Genomic DNA, 24,258 nt, shown 5'->3' with positions numbered 1-24,258 from the left:
TTTAAAGATGAATTTATTCTTATGCCTCCAATCTCACCAATAACGACAATCTAGACACTTCCCTAAAAGACATTAATATAGGTTGGAACATTACACAGTTTAAAATGCAGAAAATGTGAAACAGGATCAATATGATCTACCAATGCCACCTCAAGCCAAGCAAAACACTTGTTCCAAACTAACCAAGTAATTATATTAAAAAATGAATGCCTTGTGGTCTCTTCTACCACCCCACACAAACAACAAACAATACAATCAACCATAACCCCTATTCTTAACAGATTGGCTTTAGAAGCAATCGTGTTACCCATCACTCTCCAGGCAGTAAAATGAGCTGAGGGTATAGATAACATCTTCCAAAAAGATTCAAACACAGTTGAACAAACCCTTTCAGAAGAACCTCTCATTACACTGTAGGCCGAACTAACCGTGTACCTAGTAGTCACACCACCCTTTCAGACCCCAACAATCTTCCTTATCCAAGGCAAAACACAATCCATTAAGCGCCTGGAGAAGTTGAAGTTCCTTAGTCTTCTCCCAATCAAACAAGCCCATTCTCCAAACTAAATCCCACTTCTAAGACCTGTTAAGCCACTTGTCAAAAGAAGTCAAATTTGCATCTTTGCTAATACTTAAAGAAAACAATCTTGTTCAAATCTGGGTTGGTATGGAGCTGCCATAATATCACCACGTTCTGCTGTTGGAACCTTGGATTTGCTTTTGGTGACCTGCGGTGCCTCCATCCAATTTTGGCCACTTGTGTAGTTAAATAGCACGGTGGTGGAAAGTGCACTTTTACTCATAATAGTTCTTTAGAATTTATGCATTTTTCAGTAGGTTTTTTGGGTGCTCTGAATGTCAAGGTTGGTACCAATTTTTATCTAGATTAGGAGCATCCACTTGATGTATACGGGTTGGGACATCCCTGAAATGTCCCACTTTAATTATATTTATTCTTTGCTGATAAAAAAAAAAAATATCATCAATACCCACCCAAACATCATCCTCGTATGAAATTTTCTCCCCATTAACAACTGCCCACTCAAAACAATACTCAAAACTTCTACCCGACTCCATCTTCCAAATCCCCTTCAAAACTCTTTACCAAAGAGAGTCCTTGTTGTAAACACGATTTACTTTCAAGCTTCTCCTCCCTTCATATTTAAACTCAAGGACCTCTTTTCACAAGCCACCCTTATCAAAGCTCAAACGCCAAATCTATTTCCCCAACATAGCCACATTTTAGATCTAGAATACCTAGACCACCTTCTTTCCATGGCTCACATATCGTTTTCCAAGAAGCCCAAGCAATCTTCCTCCCTTCCGAACCCCAACCCCACAAGAAGTCTCTCTGTAATTAACAATTTACTTCAACACCAAAGAAGGCATTTTATACAGAGAAACATAAAACAACTGTATAAACCAAAGAACAGACTTAATTAAACAAATCCTCCCTGCCATCAACAAAAATCTACCTTTCCACCTATCCAGTATGTTTTTAGTTCTATCAACCACTCCAATCCAAAACACACCTCTCTTTTGACATCCCCCCACAAGCATCCCCAAATACTTAAAAGGAGTATTTATCACTTCACAATTGAGAATTGCAACAAAACGTAGGATCATTAACACCCACCCCACCAATCTTGCTCATCAAGAAGTTGACCTTAAGATCAAAGACTAGCTCAAAGCAATTCAAAATTATCTTGATTGTAAACAAAGTGTCATCTGCGAATTGAAGCATATTAACTTTTACCTTCTTAACCCCAACCTCAAAGCTTTCAACCAAATTCAACTCGACAACTTTTCTTAACACACCTGCTAGACCTTCTACCACAATAAAGAATAAGAAAGGTGTTAGAGGGTCACCTTGACGAAGACTCCTCCTCGGATGAAACTCCTTAGTTGAACTCTGATTAACTAGTACCGAAACAGAAGAAGAATCCAAACATGCTTTTATCCCATTAATCCATTAGCTGCATGTTGATAAACTATTAGTTTATTTTCCTAGTTTATATTTAATGTTTTTTATTTGCTTTTCTCTTCCTTCTCTAAAGCATTATATGCTCAACATAGTTTAATAATATTTTTTTGTAATGGTGAGTTCATGGAATATCATATCATATAGAAATTAAATAATTAAATTTCACTGGCGTATAGTGGGAATATACTGGAGAATAATTTAGCGTGAACACAAGATCTAGAGAAACAGCCAATCAAAATCATAGAAAAATACTAAAATAATTTAAGTAATAAGTTTATTAAAAATATTTTATTATTATTTAATGAGTTATGTAAAAATCTTCACAATGAACAAATTAACCATTTTTTGCATGACTTCTAAATTTTAACTCACTAATAATTGTACACTTAAAAATAAAATATAGAAATTTAAAATTAACATCACAACAGTATGAGTTTTGTTCATAATACTTGAATCCTTTATTTGAGTACATCAGAAACTCTTGATTTGTTGTGTTCATGTAAAACTTACTTGTACATGAAGAAGATGGGTACCCTAATTTTGGAAGGGTATATGAGTAATTGAGTGTGTGTATGTGAGTGATCAAGTGGTGTGGTCCTGTTATTTATGACTTGTGACAAGCTGTTTGGGTTAAAATCTCAGGCCCCGCACCCAACTAAGCCTTTCATTTCTTGTTCCCATCTCCCATTCCTCCCTTTAAAAACACTCTCAATTCCCTCTTTTGTTATACATCACTAGACTTCACCCACCTAAGTTGCAGATTCCACTCCAAATATTCACCACCTCTTTCTTTAGCCTTTCTGCTTCTTCAATAACTTTTCTTCCTTTTCTTCTAAGCCTCAGAAAACTACTATTACCATAGCAAGTCACATGATCATCAGAATTGAAGGTGCATGTTAGCAAGATGGAGAAGCAGGGCACGTGCAACACTGACTCATCAACACAACCCAAGGGGTCTGAACTCAGAAAATTCTCACATTCTTTTCTGTTATAGAGACCCTATATTTGCTGCAGCGAGTTAGTCCTTCATGTGCCCCTCTTCCCCATCATGACAACAGCACCTTATATTGCATTTCCAAGTGTTGAAGGATGGGGTTTTTATTGGCTTCTGTTCACAATCCAGCATCAAATTCAAAAGCTTCATATACAAGGTGAGTAGTACTGTATATCATCATCATCTTCATTCATTTTAGCCCCTTTTTTCTTGAACATTAGCATGCCTCAGTACTCAACATGTGTTGAGATCGAGAACACTGTTTGAAATCAGTGTAAACACAACAAAAAGGTGCATTTATAGCAATATATACTTAAAACATTTAGAAAAATCATTATTTGGTAGCAAGACTTGATTATTAAATGTTATGACTGAATCAAACAAGCATTTATTCAGTTGAATAGACATTCAAACTTTGATGATATTGAGTGGCTTGGAATATATATAAATGTAGGTTTTACAAATATTATGGTGTACATATAGAGTGAACTATTTTAATTGTGTCTTAATCAAAGAGCATTACATCTTAAACATGTATATTAATCAAAATGATGAAGGGGTTAGTGTGAGTCACAGTCTAATTCGTAGGTTTCGCGTTCCCTCTTTTTCTCTCTTTCTTCCCCCCAATCACCCATCGCAAAAAAAGATTTTCTCTGATGTGGAAAACCCAATGTTGCATAAAGATCATCATGCTTTGGCTTCAGTTTCATCTTGTGTCAACCGAGGTCATTCTCAATGAAGCACTAGTTATGTTAATGACCTTGCCACCCCCTCAATTTCTTATGGTTTTATTGTTTAAATTGACCAAAGTGGTATATGACTCAGTGCCAGGTTTATCCTCCTCAAAAGAAAAAGTTCATCTGTTGTGCGCACTTGGGAAATATATTGACATAGTGGCATGCTTTTTCATGGCATAACCATTGATTACACAAGTCTCTTGCAAAAAGTGGCCATATAATTTTACACCGTAAGTTTATGTTCATATAACTTCTTTTGCTCGTTTTGCATGCCATCATTGTGATGTCAATTGGAAGGAAGCCTTTGAACAAGACAAAATGAGTTTTGAACTTTTGTAATATACCTAGAGGAGTCGAAGGGGTAAAAAAAATGCAGGTATTCCATTCTCCTCTAGTTGTTGTGCTAATTTCCGCAATATGACAAATATGCATGGCTAGTTTGTAGTAGCTAGGTTTATCAAGCCTCAGTTTCTTCTTGCTTATTGTGTTGGTGTGGGGCTTAATTGTTTTTTTCTTTGTATCATCTATGGTTAAAATTAACTTTCAAACTTGATATGAAATTGTGGTCGATGTTGTTGCTAATGGAGAAATCTAAATTGTACTCATCGGCTGCATTTTTACTTGTAAATTTTCAGATTTTTTGCAGTCTTAGTAGTAGTGAATATTTTTTTTTTCTCCAATAAACTAATTACATTAAACAAAATGAGATAATTAAAGAATGTTTCAATATATATACAAGAGGCTAGATGCCTCCACACCATAATTCATTATAATCCAACAACATACTATCTAACAAAACCTATGTACATACTATGCAACCTCTTATTGAAATGATTTGAATATAAAAATTTAACTACAATTTCAAAAGATCACATAATAATGATGCAACAACTAATAAAAAAAACTAAAACTAGAAGCTGTATAGAGTACTTAGTGGTAAATATTAAAAATGGTCATAAATTCAGTCAGGGAATTAGGTGATCTTCACTATTATATCATCATAGTTGTTGATTATTGTCCTAAAGTCTTGAGACAACTATAAAAACTCCACCATGAGAGAACATATAGGCCAGATGTCTCTGGTAATACAAGCCAGATACTTACCAAAATTACATAAAATATAACTTCTTTGATACACATATAAGAAGTAATCCTGGTTGTTAACTGAGACAAATATCTTTCTAGAAGTCTAAAAGCATTAAAAGGTGAGCTACCTCACAAATAGGTTTCCTTCATACATACAAGAGCTAGTGTTTGAGAACCTGATCATTTATTTGAATTCCTTCTCTCATGAAGGACAATTTTATATATCACTTTGAATGCTAGCTAGTATAAGAATTGTCCCAAAACTTCATCAGTTTGTTTACCAGTTTGTGACAGTATAATTGATGGTGATGTTAAGAAAAAAAAAAGAAAAGGAAAGGATGTGAAAACAACAACGCGTCCAAGAGACAGCACATGTAAATGCCATAGTGAGGAGTCCCCATATGATGCTTTGGCCTTACCCTTTCCGTACACCTACTTAAAGGATCTGTCTTTAATTAATAACCACACTAAAAAGGGTTTTGAAAACTTTGCAAATATGTGATTGTTTCAAGGGACTGTTCGTTTTGTTTGCATATATAGCATCTAAGGAAACATGGGGTCGTGGATACAGCTGAGAAGGGATAAGACTTGAGTGTATTACCATTACTTATTGGTTATCTTAATTCAGATGCCAATTTATGACATCAATTCATCATTAACTCATCACTCACATTTTGGAACACAATAGGACCATTCCATTTCCATTACAAACCAAAAATTCATTGTGAGCCTGGGAAAGTATCAATCAAAATCCTCTTTTTTAACTGTGACAGTGATGAAGAAAATTGGCTTTTTTTCCTATCAGTACCTCGCCCTAGACAGCAATTGTCTATAGCAGGAGTCTTCATATTTTAAGATACGTGGGCCATTTTGTGATCAAGTGGTTTAGTATTTGCACCGACACACTCTAATTTGAAATTATCTACTCAAATTATTTTCTTTTTCTACATCTTATTTCTCTTGGTTTTCTGTCTTTTAAACATGGCAAAGCACTTGTCAAGGTTTAAACTGGAGATAAAACTGGGTGATTAATTAAGTCTAATTAACCTTAAATGCAGTTTTTTTTTATTTATTCAACTTGAAGCTTAATTCACCATAGTATCTTTTCTTTTTTACTTTCTAAGGTTTAATAAGGCTTTTTTTTAAGGGTTTAAGTTTTAATTTGACATAAAAATTTGTTCAAATGTTTATTTTATGATAGATTAGTTGTATACTTAAAAATAATTTTTAATTTCTATATAAAATCAGTTCCTTTTTTTGGTTCTTGTTATTAAAAAGAAATTAATTTGGTATGTTAGAAAATTTCCATACCTAGAAATCATTATTCTCTTATAGAGAAGTGAATTAGGTTGGTAAATATTCACATAAAGTTTCTTGGAAACCAAATACAATATGTTATTTTTATTAAAAACTAATCTATTAGTATATTAAATTATTTAACACAAGTAATATAATATTTTTCAATTTTTTTATTTTAACCAGGAAAAGTTAGAATTTTAACTTTCTCATAAAAATATTCTGTAGAAAACTTGGCTAAAAATCATTCATGCAAAAACCTGATTTCTCGAGTGTATTTTTTTTAAAAAGTAATCTAAACATCCAGAAAACTAAATTTATCTACTAGAAAAAGTTACCTTAATATTATCAGTAGACGTTGATATGTAGACCTTTTCATTTTAGAACTTGTACTTTCATTAATTATTTTTTTAAGTTTTAGTTCCAATAATTGTAATATAAAATATAAAACTACTGATTTTAGCTTGTATACGAGCATCTTTTTTAACTATTTTAGTCCCATCAATACTCTCTCTTTTGTTTGTTGTCTTTTCTTTTTCCTCCTCTTTTATTTTGTGGATTTTGTTTCTTTTATATTATCTTATATATTTTCATTTATTTAAATGAAATAGTGTTGAAGTTGCAAAAGTTCAAACATGTTTGTCGCACAAGACAAGGTAGCTTGCTCAGCGATTTATGTTCACTCCTTGTAGAGACCACACTTGCATCATTTTAATCTTTACATAAAACACCCAAAAACTTGGACCACTGTTTCAAATGCTGGAATATTTGCCTTGATTAGAGGTTTTCTAACATTGCCACAAAATAAAAAAATTTGACAATCAAAATGGTTACATTATCCATTGCAATATCACTATATATATAAATTAAGTAGAATATAAATATTTTATTATTTAACATAGGTTCAAAGTGTGTATATAAGAAGACATAAAAACAAAAATAAATATACAGTAGACGCTATGTTTTCACAAATACTTTTTCATAACATCATTCGTTCTTACGTTCAAACACAATCATCATAAATTTAGAGAAAATAAAAAAATAAAGATAAATTAAATTAAAATATATAAGAAAAAACACATAAAAAACCTTTAAAAAAATCATTAAATATAAATCAAATTTAAAGACAAATGAATAATTAGTTACTATATTCACTAATTTAGAGATTAAAAAAATTATTGATATTTAAATTAGTTCCATTGTTCCTAAATAGTTTCTAAATTATTATCTAATTAGTTATCAAGTTCTAGTTTCCAACTTTAGAATCTAAAAATTGGTAACTAAAATCTAGATAACTAATTATATACCAATTTAGAAACTATTTATCAATAATGGAAGCTAATTTAGATATCAATAATTCTTGAAGTGTATGAAATATTATTTAATTTATGTTGAATATCTCAAGCTACTCAAATAAATATGTTTGATGAAGTCATAAGCCTTGAAGAGAAGTCTTGTTGCCTCATGAGAGTCTAGGTAGTTTTGTCTAGTGTTTGTGTCTTAATTTATCGTCTATCTCAAGCATATGATGAAAGGTCCAAACACAAAACCTTTTCAAAATAGTTAAATTGTTTTTACTTGACTAAAAGGTTTTTCAATCAATTAAAAGAGCTTTTAACTGGTTAAAATTTTGTTTCCTGAAATACTGCAACTTTTGCAATTGGTTAAAACTGTTTTCAATTGGTTTAAATTTCTCTTACCCGAAAAGTATAATTTTTCAATTGATTATTTGAAGAAATAATCTGTTAAATTTTCTCTGATGAAGTTTATTTCTAAAATTTTTTTTTGAGTTAGTTTTGTTTCCATTTTTAGTTTTCAATTACTCAAAATTTGTTTTAAATCCGATTAAGTGTTTTTTTGAAAATCAACATGTTATTTCCTTTTTCAGCCTGTTATTTTCTTAACAGATTTCAAAACTATTTTGAATCTTGTTTCTGTTTTAAATCTATAAAAGGAAGGTTTGGTTTATGATTTGAGTATCTCTTCACTACACACATACATACTTGTTTTCAAAGCTTTAGAGAATTCTGAGTGAATTAGTATTTGGAGAGATTTTGAGTTTTTAAGAGTTATTGGTGCTTTCACTTTCATCCCTTGCTTGAGGTCAAGGATTCATCAAAGTGTGCTACTATTTGGAGGTCCCTTTAGAGTTTTCTAAGTCTGCAGAAAGGTGTTTTCATTATGTTCTCTTTACTGTATTGTAATCTTTATGGTTTTGTTTGTAAGATAGTGTTTCTTGGAAGTGGTGCACTTAGTGTTTTCAAGGTGTATTTCAGTTCTTGTAATGTTCAAGAGTTATTCTTGGTTGTATTTGTGTAAAAAGATACTTTGATTTAGTGAAATCCATCTTAGTGTGAGTTGGGACTGGATGTGCCTCATTTTGAGTGAATCAATATAAATATTTGTGTTCTTTAAGTTTTCTTTCCCTGCACATTTTCTTTTCTGCATAAAGTTGTGCTTACCGCGGTAAAATACAACCTATTGTTTTACAATTTAATCAATTTTTTTTCATTTGTTGGTTTTGTTATCCTGTTAACTGAAAAGATGATCTGCTAATTTTTCTTGACTGAGACTTGAATTAAAATTTCAATCTATTCTTTTCAGTTTTAATATGTTAAATCTGGGAGACTTAAATTGATATCAAGAACGACTGTTGTTCAAGAATATTAATAATCTGATGAAATTTCTTTTAAGTGAATATCTTGAAACCGGTTGCAAAAACTTTAGTTGCTAATTAGACACCAATTTAAAAATCATTTAACAATAATAGAAACTAATTTAGAAACCAAAATTTCTTTAATCTCTAAAATAGTCTCTGATTTAATCTCTATAGCAACTAATTATTTTTTGTCTCTAAAAATTGGTTTTTATTTCACTTACTTTCAATCATAGAAACCAAACTCATTTGCTATTAAATTTGTTGCCACACGATTCTAGACTTGTTAATTTTATCCCTTTCATATAATTTTTTGGAGACCGACACCATATTCCATTTCCATGTATTATTAATCCACAAACTCATATCCGACACTCTGACTAATTTATTATAGGAATTTTTGTATAACTTAGGAAATTTTTCATAAAGTGGAATATATCCATTCCACCTATCTTCTCAAAACCTCCATTTGGTTCTCTTACCTATTTTCCATTAGATAGTTTTGTCAAACCATCCTTTGTAACTACCACATTCAGTCAATTTCTTAATTGCCATCAGATAGTTTTATCTAACCATCCTTCGTAACTCCCACATTCAGACAATTTCTTAGTATCTTTCTACCAAATCGATTCATAATTACACTTAGTTTGTTGATTCAAGATCATTTAATCCTCATATTTTTTTATTATAATATTTCTTTCCATAATCCATGATCTACAGTTAAGAATTTTCATTTTATTTTCATTTTATTTGACTACAAGTGCATAATTAAACTATTGTATTCCTTTGTGCCTAAGTCTCCTAATTCTTTTGGCCTATAATTTTTTTCCATTTCACTTATGCTATTTTCTTTTGTCCAAAACCCCATTCCTATAGAAATTTCCTTTTATTTTTTCTAATTTCCTGTAGCACTAATTTTGGCATTACCAAAAAAGATAAAAAGAATAAGAGAAAAGCAAGAAATAACATACTTGAGCAAACATAGTCTTCTAGCAAAAGAAGGTGATCTCCTTTTCCATCGAGAAAGTCTCTTCTAATTTTAAGAATTATATTATCTCACATCATCACCTTTCTTGGATTTTCCCATTAGGTATTTGTAAATATGCAAATGAAAATTTGATCAATGAACAATTTAATATGATAGTAGATCTATCCAATTTTTTTGAATCCGTATACCCCCAAAACTACTTTTACAGAAATTTACTTTCAGCCTAGATACCACTTCAAAGCATCGTAATATGGTTATGAGAGATATAAAATTTTGTATTTTATCTTGATATATAAAAGGTGTGATCTACAAATTAAATCATATTTATTTCTATTTTCTTTTTATCCACCTTGAAACCTTTTAACATTTTTAAATTTTTCGTTTTCCTAACCATTTTTACCAGTCATTCAACTACAATAAAAAAAAAATAGAAATAGAGTTAGGGAATCTCCTTACCTTACCTAAGTCCTTCAGTGGGATTGAACTCCTATGTTGTACTTCTACCTCATACCACACCATTAATATTCATCCCTTTGATTCCATTTTTCTTTCTCTTATAATTAATTATTGAATGATAATACTTTTTAAGTTAGAATCTCCTAGATACAGTCTTTTGTTTATATACACTACAAGAAAATCATTAAATAAAAACTAATTTTAGATATCAAAATAATTAGTTACTATATTGATTAAATTAGAGACCATTTTATAAACTAAAAAATTATTGGTATTTAAAGTAATTTCTATTATTAATAAAAATTTATAAAGTAGTTTCTAAAGTAGACACCACCATCTAGAATTGTGCTTCTTTAGATTAGGGGCATAAGGATTCTTCCAAGACCCATATTTTGAGGTGATAATGTCTTTGCATAGACCTGTCTCTGTAGACCTTAACCTCCATTTCCATTTACCTAGTAGGGCTTTATTGAAACCATCAATCTGCTTAATACCCAGTCCACCTTCTAATTTGGATTTTCATATATTTTCCCATTTAATCCATGTGATTTTCCTTCCCTCAACACCCATCTCCAAAGAAAGTTGTGTTGTAGTTTTGTAATCTTTTTACAGATGCTCGATGGGGCTTTAAAAAAAGATAAGTAATACAAAGGGATTTCATTCAACACCAATTTAATCAAACAGACACAACCAGCATAGATTTTTACCTATCCAAATAGATAGTCTCTTCCTGATCTTTGTCATCATCGGATCCCAGAAAGTTTCCTTAACCGAATTCCCTCCTATGGGAAATCCAAGATAAGTGAAAGATATATTCATAATGTTGCATTGTATCACCTATGAGAACAAATCTAAAGAGTTCCTATCCACTCCCACTGCACCAATTTTGCTTTTGTGGAAGTTAACTCTTAGTCTATACCCGATTTCAAAGCACCTAAGCATAATAGTTCAAATATTTTTTATATTAGGTTCACACAAGAACAAGGTGTCATCAGTAAACTGAAGTAAATTCACTTCCACTTTATTTGCCCCAACTTTCAAACCTGGGAAGAGATTCTTTCTAGTAGTTTGGTTTACTAGTCCTGATAATCCCGGAGCCACACTATAAAGAAAAGGAACGAAGTAATCGAGTCCCCTTGTCCGAGACCTCTAAAAGGTTTAAACTCTTTAAAGGGCTTCTATTAACTAACACTGAGATGTACGAGTACTTCAAACTGTAAGAATTGATGGCTTAAACAAGAGGGGGGGTGAATTTCTTTATGAAAGATTTTCGCAAAGACTTGATTTAGAATGAATCTTTATTAAACAATCCAGATAAGTAATTAAGGAAAACAATCAATCAATGATACAGAAACAGCTTTCAGAATTATAACTGGTTAAAATTGCATTTTAATCGGTTGTTTATACCACCAGCAGAAATGGAATTAACACAAACAATTATAGAGAGAAAGAGATAGAAAGATTCACACAGCAGGAGTTATACTGGTTCACTCACTCTTGAGCTACATCCAGTTCTCAGAACAACCTCTGAGTTCCACTAGTAATCAAAACTAGATTACAACAACACACCACAAAGAGGTGACCTTGAAACCCACAAGATCTACTCACCCTCTTTGTAACACCAAACCCTCAAGACAGAACACACTCTGTCTTTACATGATTTCAAAAACACACAATAGGTAAAAGAAGTACTATTACAAGAATATACACAAGGATAGAAAACACCTGAATTCGCACAATATAGGAAACCCTATAATCAAATTTTGTTACCACAGCAAAGCTTGAACAACAATCTTGCACTTTCATAAACTCCTTTCAAAAACAAATCTCTTTTTTTGATCTCAAATCTGTATCAATACTTGTTGTGTTTTTTGCTTTGAGAGAAAGGGCTATATTTATAGCACTTGAAATGTAGTCGTTTAAGGCACTTTTAATCAGCTGAATAAGTTAAAACAAGTTTTCAAAAAGTTGTTGTGAAAACATACATTTATCCGGTTGAATGAGTTAGGCAGTTGCATAACTAATTCAAAAAGCAGTTTTAAAAACTCAAGCCAACTAAGTGACAAACAACCGATTATCTCGATGAATCAACCGGTTGTTTTCCCTTTGCTTGGAAAAACACTTTGTTTCTTTTAAATATGTTTGATCAAACTTTGTGTAGGATTAAGAACTAATATTAACAAAGATTCTAAACAACCTAATCTAAACCCAAACCAAAGAGCCTCATATCTTCAAGCTCCATGTGGATTTGAAACATCAAAGCTCTCATATTCAACACAAACTTGCTTTAATCCATTGTATCCATATATTGTAGAAGCCCATCCTTTCCATCATATAGAACAAGAAATTTCAACTAATCGAGTCATAAGCTTTTTCAAAATCAATCTTCAGAATTACCCCACTCCTCTTCTTCCTTTTTGGTTCATCTATAGCCTCATTTGCAACTAATACACTACTATCTAACAACCCCCTTTGCGATAAAAAAAAAAATTGTGAACCATCAATCACCTCTCTAAGAATTTTTTGATTTTGATAGACAAATTTTTTTATATAGCCTTGTAAATACAACCTACCAGAGATATGGGTTTGTACTCATCAAGAGATTGAGGGTTGGATGATTTGGCAATGAGAGTGATGAAAGATGCATTACATCCTTTTGGTAAAAGCCCCATAAAGTGAAAAACATGTATTGCCTCGGTGAAATCATTTTTTAAGATATGTCAATGGTTCTTAATGAAGTTAAAACTTACACTGTCAGGGTTGAGACTTTCACATCTCCCACAATCCCAAATTATTTTTTTCACCTCTATTTTCTCGAAAGGGGTGATCAACATGCAGTTGTCAGCATTTGATATCTACTGAAACACTATATTATCCAATCTAACCCCAAAATCTTCCACCATTGACATTTTATTTGACAAGAACTTGAAAACCTCTTTTTTTACCAGTCTCAATTCTTCAATCCATTTATCCTGGCAGAACACCCCCTTTAACTCAGTTTTTAATCTTCTCCATCTTATCATGGAATGAAAATACTTGGAGTTGGAGTCACCATGCTTGAGCCAAAGGATTATGGACTTTTGTTGGAGTGGAGACTCGTTTCTCATACTAAGGATGTGTAACTGGCTCATAATGTCCCTACGATCGTTAATCGTGTTGTCATGAAGGTTGTTATTGTCATCCAACTGATCCAACCCCTTAATTTGTTAATAAGGTCCAACCTTAAATCCTCAATTTAGTCAAACACTACTTTGTTCCACACTCTCATACCACTTTTAAGCATTTTTAATTTATCCTTAAGACCCTGCACTACATAATTATCCCATTTTCTTTGACAAAGCACTGAATCTCTTATCTTCCTGCCACATATCCAAAAACCTGAAAGGCTTAGGTCCCCAATCCATTATGTTGACAAGCTTGTTAACTTCAAGTTTATTCATAAAGAGCAACTTCATTAGTATAATAGGCTTCCATCTAGTATTTTCTTAGAATTATTTATTAATAAATATAGATTACCTATGTATCGCTTTTGTTAGATTTTTTATATATGGATTTTGGTCTAGTTCCCCCATATTTTTTTTTCTTTTTTTGATAATACTTTTTTCATGTGTTGGTAGATGATTGTTGTTACTTGAGGTATCAACCTAACTAAGATGTTAAGTTTCAAAGTGATACCTAACATAAAAATTTTTATAAAAAAAAAAAACAAGTGAACTCATTAACCTAGTTATAGATTTCGTTATAAATATTTTAATAGACTTTTGGTTAAATTAAACTTTTAATTGGGTTAAGTCTTAAGAAATATTTCCATATTAAGTAAATAAGTTAGATTTAAATTATTAATTTAAAAATAGATCAGATTCATTTATGATATTTAACTTCAACATCTCCTAATCTTAGAGTTCTCGACGTACAAACATTGTTCACTCCTTTTTATTAAATGTTCTGAAGGTCCTAGATCGATATCAAGTTGAATTAATATTTGAAAAGAAATTTTGTCATCCATAATAATTTTAACCAGTTGAATAAAAGTATTTCTCGTAAAAAAATACATGTAGTCTGCCAGAAAAACAATATAGTTTTATCAACTATTATTGTTTTCAAATGAAGTCTCCAGCAATTTTACAGAAACTAACCTGCGTGGCTTCTATAAATTAGAAATATTCTCTCTGTTAATCCTTTTTACATCTCTATATAATTTTGAAATACTAAATATACTCTTGATAGTAATTATATTGAGTTCGTTAATTCGGATATTTCTGTTTATTTAAAGTGAATATCAAATTATAAAATTTGGACATTTTGTATAATTTAAATTTAAAGTTGAATTTTACGTTCACATTATATAATAAAATATTCAATTAAATAAATAGAGGTGTCTGATTCACCAAATATAAATATTGTTAAGAATATATTTATCATTTCAGGAAGAATTTGGCAAAAATTATTTCTTATTTTTTTGTTCTCAGATATAATTTTTTACATAAATCTCTTTATGGAGAATTATCAGCACCGATTAGAAATTTATTCACCAAATTAGCATTTTACTTTGTACTATGAAGAGATCACATTAAATTTATTCAACGATTGACACTACTGTTTTAATTTATGACGAAGCTAAATTAGGAGATCATGATTTTTGTTAATCTTCAAATCAGCAGAATTTTGACTGAGTACAATTGCATAATCACCATTTATTTTGGAAATATTTCATGAACATAACAATGACTTTCAGAGTTTAAACTCTTCCATTAATATCACTTGCTATCGATTTCATTTTGATAATTGATAAAGGTTGATGGAGACTTGTGGTCCATAAATAAAAACCATATAAGGTGAGGTAAATGCAGGGGCCATATATGTGAGAAAAAAAACACCAAATATGTTCCACATAAAACAAATTCAAAAGCACAAGCAAGTGAATGAACTGATTAATACAGTAAAAAGATAAAGTTTGTGTACTAGATATTATCAGACAAGATCTTCTGGATTTTATTTTGCTGTGACGAGGATTGGACTTCATGCAATTTATAAAAATCTCCATCAACAAATTAATGACTTTTAAAACGTGTTTGGTTTGGTATACATCAATTTCAATACACAGTTCTTTTCTTTTTTTACCACTAGTTTGGTTCCTCATTAGCTCTTATTTTCTAATGCTGAGTTATCAATTCTGAGGAAGTGTTAAGGATAGTGTGAATAGAAATTGAAGCTATGCTACAATAAAGAGCTATAAGTTTACTACAAATTTGACATGGTCATTTTAGATTTTTCCACCACAGATAATTGATTTTGCTATCTCTAAAAATTTGAGAATTGTTTCTGCCACAATCAAATTCAAAATAGTTAATTTGTGAAGGACCAATTTTGCATGTAAAAATTTTAATTTGCCTTATAATACCAACTTTAAAATTTAAATAATTGATAATTAAAAAGTTAATTAAATATCAATTTAAAAATTATTTATCCATAATAAAAACTAATATAAATATTAATAATTTTTTAATCTTTAAAATAATATCTAATTTAGTTAATATAATAATTAATTAATTTTTGTCTTTAAAATTATTTTCTATTTAATAATTTTTTCGTAGTGATTAAATTTTTTTAATAAATCAGTTTCTATCCAGATCCATTTTTTATATTTTAAATATAATCCAATTAGTTGGACACTAACTATATATTTCTTTGGATTTAAAAAAAAAATAATGATCATCCTAAAACGTGACTTAATCAAGACATGTTTTTTGTTAGTTTTAGTAGGGCAAGTCATTGACCTGAAAACATTGTGGACTCAACTTTAAATGTTGTCATTGACTTGTTATCATATATTCTGAAAACAGATTCTTCATCTTAATTGAAATATTATTAAGTCGACTAAAATGTTCAATTGCAAATGTTCAATTGCGATTCATAACTAAATTTAAAATCATATTACATCTAATTGAAATAAAAAATCAAAATTGAAACTAATTTTAAAAGTCTAAACCAATTTTATCTAATAAAATGGATACAAATTTGAAATGCAATCTTGAATTTAGATTTGAAATCCACTCCATGTAGGAAAAATTTAAATGGGATGCATAAAAAAGAAGCTGCTGCATTAAAGTTTATTTAATTTAAGGAAAAGAGTTGGTAAGAATGTTTTTAAAAATAGATATATTATTTTGAGTCAATTACATGTAAAAATGTACTAATATCTTATAACATCTCTTTTGTTAAAAGACATAAGATGAATGTATAAACTAACAATAAATTTATTTTACTCCATTGCCTAAATAGCTAAAAAATGTGTATTTATTACTTTTAATAATGTACTTCTATTTCATTAAAATTGGATTTTTATCTTAAAAAGGAATTAGTACACTACAAGAAAATCATCAAATAGAAACAAACTTGAGAAATCATAAATAATTAGTTGTTATAGTAACTAAATTAGATACCATTTTAAAAACTAAAAAAAAATAGTTTTTAAATTAATTTCTATTATTGTTAAATAGTTTCTAAATTGGTATCTAATTAGCTAGTAATGTTTTAACTACTAATTATCTAGATTCTAAATTTGGTAACAAACCTTGATGGTTAATTAAATACCAATTTAGAAACCATTTAACAATAATAGAAACTAATTTAGAAACCAAACTTTTTTTTAGTCTCTAATTTAGTCACTATAACAACTAATTATTTTTTGTCTCTAAAATTAGTTTCTATTTCATGATTTTCTTGTAGTGATATGTCTTAAATACAAATGAAGAAGTTTAAGCTAAATATGTTTTTGTTGGTTGGTTATTACTTTTAGAACTAAAAAAACTAATTTATCTAAAACTTAGGGATTATCATATCATTTAAGGTAACCTTTCTCTTTTTAAAAAAAAAAAACTTGGCTCTAAATCTTTTACCATATAAAAACTCACGTAAAACCATTCAGAGATTAATATTAGAGCTCCGGCAAACAGAATCAATATACACAAGTCAACAAAACTTACAAGAATCCTCATGTGCAGCAAAACGCACGACAACTGAGAAAATTTGAAGTTGGCTGCAAACATGAGAATGCATGACAGTGGTTTGAACAGTCGTTTTTGGAAGTTGGAAATTTTGGTCTCACCATCACTATTTTGTACATTGGTCAATCATTAAGCAAGTGTCCTACTTCTGCAAATGCTGCCATCCTATCCAACTCGCTTTCATGTCCGGGTAGTGGACGATCACCTTCTTCCCTTTCACTTCAGAGATCTTATATTCCAAAAGCACATGATATGTTCAAACATTCAGAAATTGTACAGCTTTATATTTTCAGATTAATAATCAACAATTGGAAGTAATGTTCTCATCACAGTATTTGGAAAGTGGCTGATGAAAGAATCGATCCTATTATCACCATCAGCTTAAAAGCAAGCAAACAATTTAACGAATCAGTGAATGAATCTAACAACTCCTGTTGTGCTGCTAGCTGTGCTTACTTAAAAAAACCTCGCAAACATACTGAACACAACTTTTAATACAAGGAGAGTATGTTTACATTTCATAGCAAAAGCAAACTACCAATAGCAAAGGTTTAGGACCCAAACCCAAATATTCATTATGCACTTCAGTCAGTATATAAATAGATGAGGCGAAAAAGTAATAAACAAGAGAGTGAATGGGACGCAAGAGCCTCGTCAAATGTCATATGTCGTCGATTGTCAAGTGTGAACATATTCTAAAACGGGCAATCCATTCTGAGAATAATACACGTGCCATTTAAAATGTTATGACAATATCTAACACCTAAACCCAGCTGCTAGAAGAAATATCAAACCTGATAAATTTAGCAGTCACAACAACAAGAATGAGTAACAACTTGAACATTGTGCCAGCAAGGTTCGTAAACCCCTGAACACATGGTAGTCCACATATGAGAAAGAAAAGGTCTTCTAGCATTGTTGTCATCCATAGATAAACATATGAAACACTCACAACCTCTTGAAAGGTTGAAGGTTTTTATTTAAAAGACAATATCTGTCATGACTTGTCATAACTTATTATGAGTGTCAAGATGATTTAAATTTATCTCCTTTTTATCATCCGAGCTCTCAATTGCTCACATCATTTTACTTTCCTTATGTGCTTCTATTTTGACTTAGAAAAGTCATCTAAAGACTTCTTCTTTATCTGCACTACAATAAAGTCCTTTTTAAATGTGATTTTTTTTTTTGCAGTTCATTTTCTACAAAGACTACATCAATACCTCTTCACATTGCCAACATAACCCAAGAATATATACACTTCTTAGATTTTGGATCCAACTTTATTCTTTCTTTATGGAGAACTTCAAGAGGAGATAAATATGCTCTATCTAAAAGGTTTTGAAAGAACAAGAACACTTGGTTTGCATGTTGACTAAGTCTTTGTATTGTCTAAAGCATACGCTCAGGTATTGGTACAAAGATTTGATTCCTTCATTGTTAGTCTTGGTTGCAAGAGATTATGTTCAAACTATTGTCCCTATTACAATAGATTTGATGAGAATGCTTTTATCATCTTACTTTTGTATGTGGATGACATGTTGGTGGTAGGTCGAATCCAAAAATTGAAAGCACAATTGGCGAGGAAGTTTGATCTAGAGGTCTTCAGACCAACAAACAAGATTTTAGGAATGCAATATCATCGAGATAAAAAAGATAGGAAGGTTTGACATTCTTAAAAGAATTACTTACTGAAGTGACGCTTCAACATGCTTAATTGTAAGCAAATTTCTACCCCAATTTCTATCAATTATAAGTTTTTCTCAAGTATGACTCCTAATAACGAAGAAGAGAGGATAAAAATGTCTTGAGTATCGTATAGTGGGAAGTCACCTTATGTATGTCATGATCTGTACAAGACCAGACATAGAAGAAGCACAAGACCAGACATAGTAGAAGCAGTGAGATTCATCAGAAATCCCTATGAAGAGCATAATAAGAGGATCCTTAAATACATCAAAAGAAAATCAGGTGTTGTTGCAATATGTTTGGAAGATCAAAATTAGTTGTCAGAGACTATTGATTCAGTTTTGCAAATGATCTTGATAAATTGAGATCTACTACTGGCTATGCATTTACATCACTTGCAAGAGGGTCATTATTGAAGTTAATGTTGTAGTTTGGTCTACTACTACAAAGGTTGAGTACATGACAACTACCCAAACATACAAGAAAGCTATAAAGATTAAAAGGTTACTGGAGGAACTTGGGCACACGCAACAAAAGATAGAGTACCTTGCACATTGCAAGGAATTCTACCTTTCATTACAGGAGAAAACACGTAGGAATACAATACCACTTCCTTTGTGTAGTAGAGGAAGGAAGTGTGTATATGCAAAAGATTCACGCAAATGAAAACCTAACATATATACTATTCGATCAACACTCACAAGTTTATATAGGGTCTATCCTGCTATGGCCTAACAAAAAAATAAGCAACATGGAAGAGAAAGAATAAAGCATAGCATGAAGATATGATTAATTTAATGAAATCTTCATGTGAGAGAGTGTGAGGAGAGAAGTCCAACATTAGACAAACTTTATTATAGTGATTGTTTTTCTTGTTATAAATTAAATCGTGTTTTCTTAGAAAAACACCAAAATCACTTCTACAACACTATTTCATCATCAATTATGAGATAATACTATCAATAACTGAACTCTGATGCCACTATGGTTTAGGTACCAAAGTGACAAAATAACAACTCAACTAAATAAAAGATGAAAAAGAGAAACAAAATTGATAATAGGCAAAAAATGTAATTTTATTACAAAAAAGAAAATTACAATATCTCTCTCTATAAATCCAAGAGGAAAACAATAACACGTTCTCTTAAAAATAAGAAAACACAACTATTGAGAGAACCTTAAAAATAAGAAACTATTTTTCTTCTTTTATTTCTCATTCACCAAAATATCAGAAAAGAAAAAGGAAGTGATTTTGGTGTGTTTTATTAAGATAACATAATGCCTCTTTTATAACAAGAAAAAGAAGTCAAGTTCCTCTTATCAGTAACTTATTTTCTTACATAATGAATCATTAAAGGTGGTAAGGTAAGTTCTGGCCTATGACAAGTTGGTTAAATCTATTAAGTTTAACAAACTAAGAAACTTGATATTGTTTTCAAAAATAGCGAAGCAATTCAGTACAAATAAATTACTGTTGCAGCTAACGAAAACTTGATATCTTTAATTTATACCAAAAAAAATTTAGAGATTGTATCATAAGAAGAAACTAAAAACAAAGTATAGACTAAATAAGAACGGAATGGTTGGGACCATGTTGAGGAGTTAGTAATGGATCCTTATTTACACCAAGTGAAGCAAGATTACACTTTATTTTCACAAGCATACCATGCAAGCAAAATTGAAACACAAAACAATGAAATGAAAAACGAAAAACAAATTGAAGGAACAAAGGTCAGATATAATACAGAAGAAATGCACAAAGATGAACCTGGCATGACTGCATGAACGGCAAAGAGAGGACTCTGCACGGGGTAGCAAGCGCACCAGAGAGAGCAATTGAAAAATTCCAAATTCTTAAATAGTTTAAGTGGAATTTGAAATTATATAATTAAAGGTTATAAAAAATACCTATTAAAAATATTAGAATTTGAAATTCTTTCTAAATACAGTACTCAAACAAATTATTTTATCACAGAGTATTCTAAAATTTGCTAAAAAACTGAATTACTCGGTTAAAATTCATTATCCAAACATACCGTCAAAGGTTTCTTTTCCATATGCCCATAGAAGACTCCATCATGTCTACAGTTAGTTAACTGCTGATATGGTTTAGCTCTTCTACCAAGAAGCGAATCTAAATATTTTCAATAATAGATCGGTTACCTGAGCCAGTTTGACAACTGAGATTATTTATTTGGCCCAACAAGCCAGAAAATGTGGTTTCTGAAAACCCAAGTTTAGATCCTGATTTAAGAAGCAGTGCTTCCCAAGCCCTGGCCCCAGGAACAAAACTTTTCGCAACAATTTTCTTGGTCAATTCTATAGCTTCAGCAATCAAGCCCTTTTGGCACATCTGAAATATTATATGATCAAATGTTGAAGATCTAGGAAAGAAACACTTCTCCAACATTTCCTCCAACAAAAAGCATGCTTCACCAATCTCACCTTTCCCAACCAAACCATCAAGCATTATCCTGTATGAATGCAAGTTGAGCCCAACACCCTTCCACCCCATCTCCTTCATTACCCCCCTTGCCTTACGTAAATCCCCTGCTACACACAACGCACCCAATAAAGTATTGCAAGTAACCACATTTGGTCTGCATTCTAACTCTTCCATAGAAGCAACAATTTTAAGCGCTTCGTCTACGTTATTCTGCTTACACAAACCATTTATATACACATTATAAGTATAAACATCAGGAACGAGTCCAAATACAAGTATTTCATCAAATAGTTCTTCTAACTTCACATACTCCCCTTCTGCTACAATCCCACTCAAGACCATAGTATAACAAACAACATCTGGTTTAATTCCATCTTTTTTCTGCTGGTTAAGAATATCCAAAGCATCCGTACCCTTCCCTTCCTTCACCAAGAACCTAATCATGTTGGTATAATCCATGACCCCAGGACAAAATCCTAGTTTCCTCATATCCCTCCAAATAACCAAAGCCTCAACACTGGTCATATCCTCTTGTTCACACAATGATGATATTATCAAAGAACATATTGTCTCATCCAAACCATACCCACCTTCTATCATATAATTCAGCATCTTAATGGCATAACCCACCCTCTTAATTCTACACAAGGCCTCGATCAAAACCTGAAATGTCGATTCCTCAACGCGAATGTTCATATGCTGGCTCTTCAGCAAGATCTCGGGAACCATTTTGAGACATTCTCTCTTCCTACAAAGCAATGAGAGAACCAAGTTCAATGACCAAACAGTTGGTGTGCACCTGAACCTGGGGATTCTGAGAAACAAATCCACGGCATCTTGGACCCTGTCAGAAAGACCATAGAACCTAATAAGGTATACAAGGATAAACTCTGGAGTTTCAAACGTCTCCAATTGTTCAAGGTGGTCAAGGACAGGAGGAATGTCCTGCAAATGGGAGGTGCTGGTTAAGGTTTTGATGACAAAGTAGTAAGCTTTTGGAGTTGGGTCACAGCTGTAAGCTTTGAATGCGTCAAGGAGAGTGGAGAGAAGAAAAGGGTGGGGAAGGTTGGGTGTTTGGGGACAACCCATTTCAAGGGTTGCTTGTTTGAGCTTATGCATAGCTTGTTGTTCACCAAAGTTGTGGTGCCATGAGGTCTTGTAAGGAGAGTGTGGCCATTTCCTGAATTTTCTGAGGTATTTGTTGGCTCTCTTGGATAAAGGGTGTCTCACCATTTCAATTTGACGAGGAACAGAGCAAGAACGGACATTGAAGTAAATCAATCAAACCAGACAAACTAAACCAATATTTTGCTTTGGGATTGATGACGATGCCAAAACCTTCAACTGAAATTCATTTTGACAAAAGTATACACGTACGGTTGTATAATAATAAATACTATTTATTGATAAAAAAAATTAGAATACCGTATAAGCTATAATTTAGAGTTTATGCTTTCACATGAATATATATAACACTAAATTTTATAATAAATAAATTGCCTGAATATTAAAATATTATAAAAACATATAAATATTATATTTTAGATTTACAAGAAACCCTTTATATCCTTATTGTTCTTAAAACAAGGACGAAAAACACTAGAATAAGGTTGACAAGATTAACTCATATACAAATCTTCCAATCTTGAGTTGGACTCTCTCAGTTTCTTCTTGGGCTGGATACTCTGGGCTTCTCCTCACGTTGGGTGCTCTCGGCTTCTCCTCAAGGTAGGTGCTCTCGGCTTCTCTTTCGGCTAGGTGTTCTCGGCTTCTCTTTCGGCTAGGTGCTCTCGGCTTCTCTTTCGGCTAGGTGCTCTCGGCTTCTCCTTCAGCTAGGTGCTCTCGGCTTCTCTTTCACACGGATGGGGGGTGTACCTGCAAGTCGCTCTAATGCCAAAGTCAGAAATGGTTTAATGTTCATCAGATAAAAATCACTCTTACTTACCTCTTATGTTACCTCCTATTTATATAGTTTCCTTAATAGGCTTATGCTCTTACCTTTGGGCTTTCTTTCTACACCTTTTTATAATTTGTGCACCCCTTAATGCAGGCTTTTATTTAATTGGGCCTTATTATAATAATAATATTTATATTTTGTTTTATTCTTTTATGCATAACCTCTCGGTTATGTTTTGTATTTAGCTTTCGGCTTAACCTCTCGATTTTAGCCTACCAGTACACTGGCCCCGAGACATAAAGATTTTTATTTAAGTTTTAAGAAAAGTATTTATGTCTGAATATAATATAATAGGTTTGAAATGTGATTTGATTTGATATTAAATGCCTCGTTTTTTGTGATTTATTTTGTTCAGACTAAGTGATTTGACATGAATTTGTTGTTTTAACCGTTAGATGATGTATTTTTGAACGGTTTCAAGTTTTTGGAACGTTTCAAATTCTTGGGTTTGATTTGGGTTATAAATAGGTCTCTCACTCAATCTATTATGGTTTTATGTGAGTTTCGTTGCTTTCTGAAAGGAAGTTCGTTTTCAAGCTTCATTTGTTTCTTTTAAAGGTAATATGTCTATTTCGCGTTCTTCTTCTACTACTGATGATTTGAGTGGTTTTTCAAGCACGGGTGGTGAATCCACTGGCCGAGTGGTTCGAGAAGAAGAGCGTCCTGAATCAAAGTCTTCGTCTGCTACTCCTTGTATGAAGGATTCGAATGGAGCTCCTACTGTTGATGCTCCTCCAATATTCGAAAGAATTATGCCTCCGAAAAATCTTCGTCCAGGTTATCAGTGGGTTAAGCCTAAGGTTCAAGAGTTCTTTTCTCGGTACCATTCTGCTAGTGAGCTTCGTAGTTTCCTTTCCCATTCTCAGATTTATTATTCTAATATTGAGAATGATATAATTTCTTTTCGGCGTGTTGGGAATGTTGATAACGTTTGCCATGGCCGAGAGGGTGATAGCTATGAA

The 24,258-nt window shown here is 31.7% G+C and overlaps 1 protein-coding gene and 1 long non-coding RNA gene across 2 annotated transcripts; one reads left to right on the top strand and one right to left on the bottom strand.

Annotated features, from left to right (window-relative positions):
- The first annotated feature begins 2,636 nt into the window (after positions 1-2,636).
- Positions 2,637-8,512, top strand: LOC137826665 (uncharacterized). The gene is made up of 2 exons (XR_011083568.1): positions 2,637-3,135; positions 3,804-8,512. It is a non-coding gene; the product is annotated as an uncharacterized lncRNA (long non-coding RNA).
- An 8,600-nt stretch (positions 8,513-17,112) lies between these two features.
- Positions 17,113-22,683, bottom strand: LOC137826375 (pentatricopeptide repeat-containing protein At2g38420, mitochondrial-like). The gene is made up of 2 exons (XM_068632319.1): positions 20,930-22,683; positions 17,113-17,433 (listed from the first exon to the last, which is right to left on the bottom strand). The coding sequence occupies exon 1, from the start codon at positions 22,570-22,572 to the stop codon at positions 21,028-21,030; it is 1,545 nt and encodes a 514-aa protein (XP_068488420.1). The 5' UTR covers positions 22,573-22,683; the 3' UTR covers positions 17,113-17,433; positions 20,930-21,027.
- Positions 22,684-24,258: the final 1,575 nt, after the last annotated feature.

This window comes from Phaseolus vulgaris, chromosome 8, assembly GCF_000499845.2.
Source record: "Phaseolus vulgaris cultivar G19833 chromosome 8, P. vulgaris v2.0, whole genome shotgun sequence".
NCBI lineage: Eukaryota > Viridiplantae > Streptophyta > Magnoliopsida > Fabales > Fabaceae > Phaseolus > Phaseolus vulgaris.
Note: the sequence above shows the minus strand (reverse complement) of the source record. Positions and strands in the feature narration are given on the sequence as shown.